The 12,096-nt window shown below is 31.9% G+C and overlaps 1 protein-coding gene across 1 annotated transcript; it reads right to left on the bottom strand.

The window, feature by feature from the left end:
- Positions 1-76: 76 nt before the first annotated feature.
- Positions 77-8,573, bottom strand: LOC140040799 (uncharacterized). Its single transcript, XM_072087011.1, has 4 exons — positions 8,489-8,573; positions 5,468-7,335; positions 2,717-2,743; positions 77-1,518 (listed from the first exon to the last, which is right to left on the bottom strand). The coding sequence occupies exons 2-4, from the start codon at positions 7,230-7,232 to the stop codon at positions 263-265; spliced, it is 3,048 nt and encodes a 1,015-aa protein (XP_071943112.1). The 5' UTR covers positions 7,233-7,335; positions 8,489-8,573; the 3' UTR covers positions 77-262.
- Between the last annotated feature and the right edge of the window lie 3,523 nt (positions 8,574-12,096).

The following is a 12,096-nucleotide window of genomic DNA, read 5'->3' as shown; positions in this document are numbered from 1 at the left end:
TATGTCATAACATCAACCTCCTAAAAATGATGTAAAATTCATAGATGTTCTTTCCTACAAGAAATCAATCAAGGCCAATCAAATTAAAACTTATTTAATACAAGAAAAATACTTTTAATGGAAAAAATAAATAACGCTCAATTTCTTCTGTTATTCTAAAATGCACTGGTATCTTAATATTATTCGCTGTAAAATTAAAATAGAGACATTACACATTGTGTACACAATGTTCGGCTCTCTTGTGTGTATTCTCACATGTTATTTAAAATGTATGCAAGTTATAAATGTTACCATGCGATGTCTCTTCTGTGCGTAAGTTAAACATATCATTGCAATTGGATTTGATAATATAATCTTCACATTCATTCCCTATTGTGTGTCTTTCCAAATGCATTTGGAAGCACCTTTTATCTTGGTATTTCACTCCACAATATTCGCATTTATACCGTGGCTCTCCATGTGTTTTCAAATGTGATTTTAATCCTTCATTTGTTTTAAATGTCTTCCCACAATGTTCACATTCATATGGTCTCTCTTCTCTGTGAATTCTCAAATGTTTTTTTAATATTCCATTAGAGGCACATTTCCTCCCACATTGTTCACATTCATATGGTAAGTTTCCTGTGTGTAATTTCAAATGTGAGTTTAAAGACCCATTAGACTTAAATTTCTTTGTACAAAATATACATTCATATGGCGTCTCTTCTGTATGTACTCTAAAATGATCTTTCAAATTTGCATTAGCTTTGAATTTCTTACCACATTGTTCACATTCAAATGGCGTCTCTCCCGTGTGAGATCTAACGTGTACTTTTAATTTTCCACTTTGTTTAAATTTTCTTCCACAATGTTCACATTCATATGGTGTTTCTCCTGTGTGTACTCTCAAATGTTTTTTCAAATTCTGACTGCAGCTAAATTTCTTTCCACAATGTTCACATTCATATGGTTTCTCTCCTGTGTGTACTCTCAAATGTTTATTCAAATTCCCCCTTTCTTTAAATTTCTTCCTACAATGTTCACATTCATATGGTGTTTCTCCTGTGTGAATTCTCAAATGTTTTTTGAAATTAGCATTCTGTTTAAAATTTTTTCCACAATGTTCACATTCATATGGTGTCTCGCTTGTGTGTATTTTCAAATGTTTATTTAAAACATCAATTTTGTTAAATTGCATTCCACAATTTTCACATTCATACGAAGTTTCTTCATCGGTGCATACTCCTAAATTCTCATTTTCTTTATTCCCAAAATGTTCAAATGAAGTTTCTTCGGTGGTGTGTATTTCCAAATTCTCAATTTCTTTTCGTTTTTGATCATGTAGTTGAAAATGCTCGTAGTCTTTTAACTCTTTAAAATGCACATGTATTCCTAAATGTTCCTTCAAATCACTTAACTCAAATTTATCTCCACAGTGTTCACATTTGTACTTCATGTTGGTTTTCCTCTTTTTTACTTGATCGATTAGTTTTTGTTTATCAATAAAGTCAAATTTCAATCGTCGTTCTCCACATATATCTAAATAAAAATTTGAAAGAAAAAGAATATAAAAAGAATGGAAATAATAAACCCTGTATTTTTCAGTACACGTACTGGTACACGTGGATCAAAGTGGAAAAGTTCCCATTAGTACATTTAACCAGGGAGATGTAACAACATTCACCAGCCGCCTGAGGTAAAGCTGTCCAAGCTTTCCAGAAAGAATCGAAGAACGGACGCAGTGGGTAACTTTTCACGTCATGGATCCAGAAGGAAGGGGAAGCCCCACACCCCTCAATTTTAATGTAAAATATTGGACACTTCACTTCATTTTACAACTTTTATATCCTGCCTTCTGGTTCCGCTATTATTTATAAATTAGAATAATTTATATTTACACTGAAAATGTATAGGGAATCGGAAAACCTGTTTTTAATCTATACAGTACTGTAGTTCTCGTATCGTCGTAAGAAACATGGTCCAAATACATACATGTAACATTATACACCGTGATTGCCTCAATTGAAAGAAATAGTGAATACATCTAAAATATTTAAATGTGTACGAATCATAAAAAAACTCCTCTTTTCCTTTGCTAATACACAGTCCCTCAATTGAGTACCTCAATGTTTATGCTGCTAATAGTATTTAGAATGTTGAACACAAGTAAACTTTTCAAAAAGTAAGGAGAAAAAGAAAACAACAGAAATGGGTGTAGAGTATAGACAATTTAGGCAAACACAACAATTCGTAAAAACTTGGAAGGGCAACAATTAACGTATAAAAGTTTAAACTTAGTTGTGGCAACCCTACCTACCTACCTACCTAATTATCGTCTCTCATCAGTCGTCCACTTGCTGCCTATTAATGGAATGGGAGGAAAAGAAGTCTTCAGCAAGACCGGCAGGACACGTAATTGGCTGAGACTGTATATGCAAATTAGATTATTTTACTAATTGATTGTAATGCACCCACCGGGACAATAACATAAAACAATTGTTAGAGTGGCGTGGCGATGAAATTGGGTGGACTTGATTGAACACTACAATAGAAATTGCATAATACAGTAGGATACACGCCTTTATAATACTTTTGAAATTCTACTTTTTCAAAAAAATATTTGTGTATAATTGTAAAGGTTGTGTTAATTGACTATTATATATTAAGTCAATTTGTTTTGAAACAGAACAATATAACTTTTAAATTATCATCTGATCTGTTTTAATTGAACACTTACCCTCAATAAAAAGTGAGGCATATTCAGCTGAAAGTGGAAAAAAGCAAATTATGTATTTTTAATACGAATTACTATAGAATATATAAATTATGTCATAGCAATAACATAGATGATGAATATCACTTTCTGTTAATTTGTCCATTCTAAATAAGTTACGTCATGAGTTATTACCAGTTTAGTTTTATAATTTCCCTTCTGAAAGTAAGTTCATTATTTTAATGGCTTCCAGAAATATCACTTTAATGGAAAATATGTCTAAATACATTTTTTGTGAATTAAAAAAAGAAATATTTCTTTCTGCATCTAATTTTTGTAAATAATATAATAATATGTACAAGTATCAAGTATCAAGTATCAAGTATAATCTTTATTCGTTCCCACAAGGAGAAAATTTACATTGCTCGTCTTCAAATACATCATAATTACAATATATAAAATAACATGACAATACAACAATACCAATATTAAAAACTCACAACAAGAACATATTATTACATATTATTTCATGGTGCTCATCTGGATGAATGTCGCTGATGTCTCCTGATACCTGTGGGCAGAAAGGAGAAAAGATATCGGTTTACTTCGGGCCTCTGGCCTATGTGCTGTATAAATGCCCTTGACCAGAAGTCTAGAGAAGAAGAAGTATTACAATTTGTTTCAGTAATTCAAATAATTACAAATAAACTTACACATTGTTCATTTGACTAAAGTGAGGCATATTCAGCTGAAAGTGGTAAATAGCAAATTATATATTTTTAATACGAATTACTGTATTACAATTTGTTTCAGTAATTCAAATAACTACAAATAAACTTACACATTGTTCATTTGACCATCATGCTTTCCTTTTAGAACGTCTAAATTAAAACAACACTAGATTAGTATTTGTAGCAGACAACGATAAATATATTTCAATTTGTGTTATTTGAATTAAAGGAAATCATATATTTAGTTCTAATATTATCTGAATAAAAGGGACAAACGAAAGTATTCATCATAATTTGCATACTCTTTTATTACTATTAATACGATTCCATCTTCCGTTCATGTAAAAGATTTAGCACCATTAATATCCAACAGAAGAAACAAACAATAGAAAATAGACACACACACACTTACAAAAAAGTACTGTTTTTACTTTAGTGGTTGACTTTTGTTACGTTACCAATTGTTATAATAATTGTAAAAGGTAGGCTACAGTGTTCGAATGTACGCTGAACGTCTTGCAATTATGTAGAAAAATTAGATATTATTCCGCTTTTCATGAACGTACGAATACATTTTCTAACGTTTTCTCCAACCTCCGTATTAAAACAGGAACTGAAGTTTTTAGTCGCGTGCAGCGCGACTCTACAACTCACTATGTCGGTCCGTCGGTTGGTCGGTAGGTTGGTCATAAACACTAACTTGAGCACGCGACTGCAGCCAGCCACCTATATGGCCTTGTTTTAAATTGAAACAAAAAGACAAAGAAAAATGATCAAAAAACGAAAGATTTAATGTCAAACATGTTTAACTTCAACCATCATCTGTACCCTGTCATAATGACGCTAATTGTTTATAAACGAAAAAAAGACATATGTCTGCACAAATTAATTAATTGTTTAAAGGTATATTTTGAATCTGAAAAAAATAATTTTGTTAAATGTTTTGTTGAATATGCCATTTTAATGTTACATAATAGTTATTCACTTCACTATTCACCACAAATTGGATCGGAAAAAAAATATTAACGTAAAAAAAACTGTAAGCTAAAGCAGACAAATTGTCTGGAAGACAATGTGTTTTTGATTGATTTTAACCGGTTTGGGGGACAATACATCTTTACAGTATTAGTAACTTATTAGTAACTTATAGTTTAAACATTATCTAACCAATGTATTCTTCTAAATATATTTACAGTAAAATTAAGGATCAGGTCAAAAGTTATACTACTGAACGGATGAGGTTATTTGAGATAGTCACTGCGATAAACATTACACCCTCCCCTCGATCCCTCCTACAAGTATGCCTAAGTGTAGTTACGGCAGTAGGATAAACTTTATATGGCCCCTGGTAAACTTGATATTGTTAAATTAATAGTATAATGTAATTGTCATTCTGGTTAAATTCGATCCCACAATGTTCCCATCTCATATGGTGTTTCTCCTGTGTGTAGGCCTATGCCTATTAATTGTTCCATTTCATATGGTATCTGTGTTCTGTGTATTAAATGTTCCATTCCATATGATGTGTCTCCTGTATGTTCAAATTCATATGGTATCTCTCCTTTAAATTCCATTTCATATGGTGTCTCTCCTTTATGTTCCATTTCATATGGTATATCTCCTTTATATTCCATTTCATATGGTATATCTCCTATATATTCCATTTCATATGGTATATCTCCTTTATATTCCATTTCATATGGTATATCTCCTTTATGTTCCATTTCATATGGTATATCTCCTTTGTGTTCCATTTCATATGGTATATCTCCTTTGTGTTCCATTTCATATGGTGTCTCTCCTTTGTGTTCCATTTCATATGGTGTCTCTCCTTTATGTTCCATTTCATATGGTGTCTCTCCTTTATGTTCCATTTCATATGGTGTCTCTCCTTTATGTTCCATTTCATATGGTGTCTCTCCTTTATGTTCCATTTCATATGGTGTCTCTCCTTTATGTTCCATTTCATATGGTGTCTCTCCTTTATGTTCCATTTCATATGGTGTCTCTCCTTTATGTTCCATTTCATATGGTGTCTCTCCTTTATGTTCCATTTCATATGGTATATCGCCTTTATGTTCCATTTCATATGGTATATCTCCTTTATGTTCTATTTCATGTGGTGTACTATTTTCTTTATGTTCCATTCCATATGGTGTCTTCTCTTTATGTTCCTTTCCATATGGTGTCTCTCTTTTATGTTCCATTCCATATGGTGTCTCTCTTTTAGGTTCCATTCCATATGGTGTCTCTCTTTTATGTTCCATTCCATATGGTGTCTCTTCTTTACAATCCATTTCATATGGTGGTATTTCCTTTTTTATGTGTATTCTCAAATGCAATTTTAAATGTTCAATAGTTTCGAATTTTATTCCACAATGTTCACATTTAGATTCAGTCTCTCTCTTGTGTGTTATAAAATTATTTATAAATTTTTGTTCACATCCATAAGATCCAGATGGTGGTCTGAGTATTTTCAACGGTGATTTTACATTTACATTACCTTTGTTCTGTTCCAAATTATGAGATGGTGGCGTTATTTTTGTGTGAATTCTCAAATGTATTTCCAATTGGTTTCCTCCTTTAAATTTCATCCCACAATGTTCACATCCATAAGGTATTTCTCCTGTGTGTATTCTCAAATGATTTTTGAAGGTCTCCCGCCATTGGAATTTCTTACCACAATGTTCACATTCAAATGGTTTCTCTCCAGTGTGAATTCTCAAATGTAATTTTAAATTTTTATTGCCTCTAAATTTCTTTCCACAATGCTCACATCCATATGGTCTCTCTCCTGTGTGTAGCATCACATGTTTTCTCCATTGTCCTTTATCGTTAAATTTCTTCCCACAATATTCACATTCAAATGGTTTCTCTCCAGTGTGAATGCTCAAATGTAATTTTAAATTTCTATTACCTCTAAATTTCTTTCCACAATGCTCACATTCATATGGTCTCTCTCCTGTGTGTAGCATCACATGTTTTCTCCAGTTGTCTTTATTGTTAATTTTCTTCCCACAATATTCACATTCATATAGTTGCTCTCCTGTGTGTAACCGTGTGTGTACTATTAAATATTTTTTAGTGCTAAATTTCTTTGAACAATATTTACATTCAAATGGTTTTTCTCCAGTATGTACTCTCAGATGTTTTTTTAAAGAACCACTAGCTCCGAATTTCTTCCCACATTGTTCACATTCATATGGTTTTTCTCCTGTGTGAATTCTGACATGAGTTTTCATTGCCCCGCTGTGTGCAAATTTCTTCCCACAATGTTCACATTCATAAGGTTTTTTTCCTGTGTGTATTCTCAAATGTTTTTTCAAATTCTCGCTACATTTAAATTTTTTACCACAATGTTCACATTCGTATGGTGTCTCTCCTGAGTGTAAACGCAAATGTTTGTTCAAATTCCCCCTTTCTTTAAATTTTTTCTCACAATGCTCACATTCATATGGTGTCTCTCCTGTGTGAATTCTCAAATGTTTCTTCAAATTCGCATTCTGTTTAAATCTTTTATTACATTGTTCACATTCATATGGTTTCTCTTCTCTGTGTATTTGCAAATGTTGTTTCAAATCTTCTTTTTGTTCAAAATGCTTCCCACAATGTTCACATTTATATGAAGTTTCTATGGCAGCGTTTATTTCCAAATTTTCACCTTCTTTCTCATAGGGTGTCTCATCTTGTGGTTCAACATCGTTTGTGTTTTCACATTTTAACTCTTTAAAACGCACATGTATTCCTAAATGCTCCTTCAAATCACTTAACTCAAATTTATCTCCACAGTGTTCACATTTGAACTCCATGCTGATGTTCAATAAAAAATCTTTTTTTAATGATTTTTAAAAGTTAATGTTATTGTTGAGTTTGTCCTAATTGCGATGATATTTCTTCATAATTATAGGCCAACTATAAATTTAAAAAAATCCAATAAATATAAATAAAATGTACCAAAAGTACAGCGTGGCATATATTGAATAAGGGAGTAGTAAAGTAGGCAATAACATAAAGTAAACATGCACTGTTCATCAAAAAACTTGTGGCTTTGGATCGATCGACTACTAGTTAGGCTTGAAGGAGCCTAGTACCGTACCGGCCTAAGGATTGTAAAGTATGGAAGATTTAAAGTAATAAATGTAGCCTATATATATAACCATATAACTATAACTATAAAACATTTTTAAACAACTTTCTACGGAATCCACAACTTACTACACTAAAATGTACACAAGTTACTGTTTAGTAAGTGCAATTGCATAAACAAAATAAATACACAAACAAATCCTGGTATCATGTATAATACTGCCGTCGTCTCAGTGATTGTTTCACTGCCTGCTTAAAACTTAGCAAACAACAGTTTTATCCAAGGATACCGGTATTCTAACAAAGAAAAAACACCTATACAGTAATTAGATTATGCTGTACAGTACTTAAATTTGATTGGCCGAGACTATATTATATTTCCTTCATGTTGTACGTAAGGTGTGTGTGTGTGTTGTGGGGGGGGGGGGGGGGATTAGTGATTGGTTTTCTAGATTAAGAATAATCATGTACTGTATTTAAATTACATGTTGTACTTGTTTTGGAGAAGGGGAGGGAGGGGAATGAGTTTTATTACATGTTACCTTATGTAGAAAATAAGATTACCTATGTTTTTGTCTATTTTGTGCTTTCATTTTATATTATATATTTTTGTTGGACGCACCTTAATAATAATATAAAATAATTTACCAACCAATAACTTAAAAAGTGCAGTTTGATGACCCAAGGCCATTATTGATAATTACATTACAATTTTAATGACAACAAAAAATACATTTTTGTTGAATATACCATTTTTATGTGTTTATTGTTGTAAACTGGTTGGCTTGATGATTATTAAATTATGGAGTTATAATTAGACGTCGAATTATGACTCCCCTATCACTATTTCGAGTTAGTTACGAAAACCATCGTAAACGTGTAAAAAAAAAATACAAGAAAAACAAACCGCACTAAATTGTACACATTGATTGAGAATGGGAAAAAATACATAAAACAAATAAGTTGTGGTTGTACCTACCATGATACAGTTCCCGGCCATTTTGTCCACTTCTTTCGCTGCCTGCATAAAATAACAATGAACAAATAACGTGCTGAGTAGCCTTCATTGACTCCGCCAGGCGGAAATAATGGCTGACAAAGACCGTCTCGTCGCTTAGCCTAATATAGTTGACCTACTGTACTTTGATTGGCCGAGACTAAATATTTTCATTGATAACCACGGTGACTACTTCTTCGCATGCAGCTAAAGTAAAATGACGTCACGTTAAAGTGGGTCGATCGTCATAAGTATCAAAGATCAAATTCATTTTCGTTGTTGTTGCTTTTAAAAGAAAAAACACAACCTTTATTTTAACACATATTCTATTTCAATATAATTTACAACCATAATAATAATAAATTTACCGAAAAGAAATAAGAATTATAAAAATATGTAACATTAATTAAAAAAGTGTTAAGATATTATTTTAAATTTGTACAAATTACAATTGGTAAAGAATCTTATTAAAAAGTTCTGAATCATTTGTAATCAACTTTATGGCTTTAGCAAACGCATCAACATTTATACAACGTAAATGAAAGTAGTTTAGCGCCACACATTCTATTTCAATATAATTTACAACCATAATAATAATAAATTTACCGAAAAGAAATAAGAATTACAAAATTATGTAACATTAATTTAAAAAGTGTTAAGATATTATTTTTAATTTGTACAAATTACAATTGGTAAAGAATCTTATTAAAAAGTTCTGAATCATTTGTAATCAACTTTATGGCTTTATCGAACGCATCAACATTGATACAACGTAAATGAAAGTAGTTTAGCGCCCATTCAAAATGAGTAGCGCTATTGTCCACAAGTTGCAATGCCAGAATTGGTCGAAAAAATGTTAGGAGTTGTTCATATCTTGAGCCGTGAAAGTTATAACGTTCAACCATGTCCTTCAGAATGAATATAAATTCTTCTATGAAAACCTTCTCAATTGTTCTCATTATCTCTTTGTACTCAAGTTCGGTAGTTTCTTTCTTAATCTCCGCCTCCAGCACAGGGTTCAGGTACTCTTCCGCAAACACCTCATCTTCTACATCATCTTCTACATCGGCTTTTCTTGCCAGAAATAGGTGGTAGTCAACTACCGATGACGTGTCGTCGTATACAATCCTCTCCTCTTCAGAAATTATTCTCGATCTATAATGTTCGTCTTCTTCAGTATTAGATACATTATTGAAATCAACGTTCATTGGGGGTGGGGGTTGAATCGCCATTAAACACGTCATATCCCCCATCTCTTCCCTCATCTCTTCCTCCTCCTCTGCTGTAAAATAGGCACCAGTCATAGCTAGTATGTCTTCGTCTTCAAATTCTGAATCACTGCTTATATATATAACATCTTCTTCGACATCAGAGTCCATAGTAAGATCAATGATTTCAATCACGGAACCCATAGTAACTAGTTGTTGGTTTTTGGTCTGTCTTGTCGAGCTCTGTAGCGTTGTAGAATGAGGTAAAGATTACAAAATAATCGAGAGTTATATACAGTCAAAGGATTACATTCGGCATTTACTAAATTTGTTTCAGCCAATTGTCATTGTTGTATTTCCTGTCGGAACATTGTCTCGAAGCGCCGTGTATCTTTTGTTTCATTAAGTAGCTTCCCCAATGTCATTCAATTTAAAAAGTGTCCGATCCAAAATCATCAAAGATCAAACCGTTTTCTCATAACTCGCTGCATACTAGCCTTAGCCTTATCAGCTATTTTAGAATCGGCGTAATCAGCTGTTGGTTTGTAGAAGTTCATACTGATGAAAACTGTACTAAATTCTCTTAGCTTTTTGTTTTAGTCATTGTTATAATATCCTGATCAAATAACTTATGTTGTTACGTTGTTTTAATTAAACCAGGAGCATCTTTTATTGTACCCCTTTTTAAAAATACCGCCAAGTACATGACTAATTCAAATCTTACAACAATCTTTTACTTCCTTACCCAATGTTAACCATTGTAATATTATATCCGAAACATAACACCTATTGACTTCAACCATTGTATACCATTATGTTCTCATCACAAACGACTAAATCATCACCAAATATTTTTTATTTATTATTTAATAATTTTATATTATAATGTATATTAATATATAACAATTCTATATAACAATTCCCTCTTTACCCACTTTTTGTTTTATTTTAAAAGGAAACAAAGAAATCTTTTCGTAAACGTAACCAATTTAAATGAAAATAAAACTAAACAACGGAAAACAAAAATCATCAAAAATAGTGAAACTAACATCATGACGTCACACATTAAACTTTAGTATGTCAAACGCCGTGTCACTGATTTCGATTTCTCCCCTTTGTTAACAAATCCGGAAGATGGTTAATTACCTGTCGGTATAGTTCAATCAAGACATACTTATTATTTAACTTCATTCATTCTTATCTTTTTGTTTTAGTCATTGTTATAATATCCGGATCAAATAACTTATGTCTTTGGATTATGTCGGCTTAGATCAAGCAAAAACCTCAATTAACTAGTTTTAATTAACCAGGTGCATCTTTATTGACTCTATGACTAATTCAAATCTTACAAAAACTATATTGTCTCACTTCCTTACCCTATGTTAACCATTGTATTATAATCCGAAACATAACACCTATTGACTTCAACCATTGTAAACCATTTTGTTCTCATCACAAGCAACTAAATCACCATATCATTTTTATTTAATATTTATTAATTTTATATTATAATGTATATTAATATATAACAAATCTATATAACAATTCTAGTGAAATGATATACTCTATTGTCTTATACTATCCCCATTGTTAACCATTGTTATAATCACGACTGACTATACCTCCATGTACATCGGCCTCCGTGTAACGATCATCTATATCACTGCCTGGAACAACAACAGTATCCTCAAAGAACTACCTTCATTAGAAACACCTAGCGGAAATTACATAACTAGTACGAAACCAGGAAAAGAACGACCTTCATTAGAAACACCTCTGCCGGAAGTTACATAACTAATACAATAACAGGAAATGAACGACCTTCATTAGAAACACCTGCCGGAAACGACCTTCATTAGAAACACCTGGCGGAAACGACCTTCATTAGAAACACCTGGCGGATATTACGTAATCAGGAAATACACCAAGGTCGGGTCTGAAGTACCTTTCTTTCTACTTCAATTGAAACCAAAGTTTAATCAAACCAATTAATAGTCCCTGGCACAGAAAATATTGTTACAAGCCGTGACTAAGAAAAGAATGAAACATTACTGTATAAGTAATTTATAGTTTTAACTTTATCATTCTTTTAAATACTGAAAATACACATAAAATAAACATTAATCCAGTGTTAGTAACTGCCAGATGCTGATAATGGATTTAACATTTAAACCACTTCAAGTCTAAAGTGAAATTAGAAATTTATAGGAATTTATTATTAGAAAGATGTTAAACTATTATAGGCATAAATGCAAGGTGATTTCTTACTTACTTTTCAAACACAGATTTGTATAATATATTAGAAGAATGTAATGTTTGCACAGAATGGGCAGCTCCTCATACTGGATATAACGTTATAACAAAAAACATGTTTGCCTCCTA

The sequence above is a fragment of the Antedon mediterranea genome, chromosome 1, assembly GCF_964355755.1.
Source record: "Antedon mediterranea chromosome 1, ecAntMedi1.1, whole genome shotgun sequence".
NCBI lineage: Eukaryota > Metazoa > Echinodermata > Crinoidea > Comatulida > Antedonidae > Antedon > Antedon mediterranea.
The sequence above is the reverse complement of the archived record's forward strand: the minus strand, read 5'-3'. Positions and strand labels throughout refer to the sequence as shown.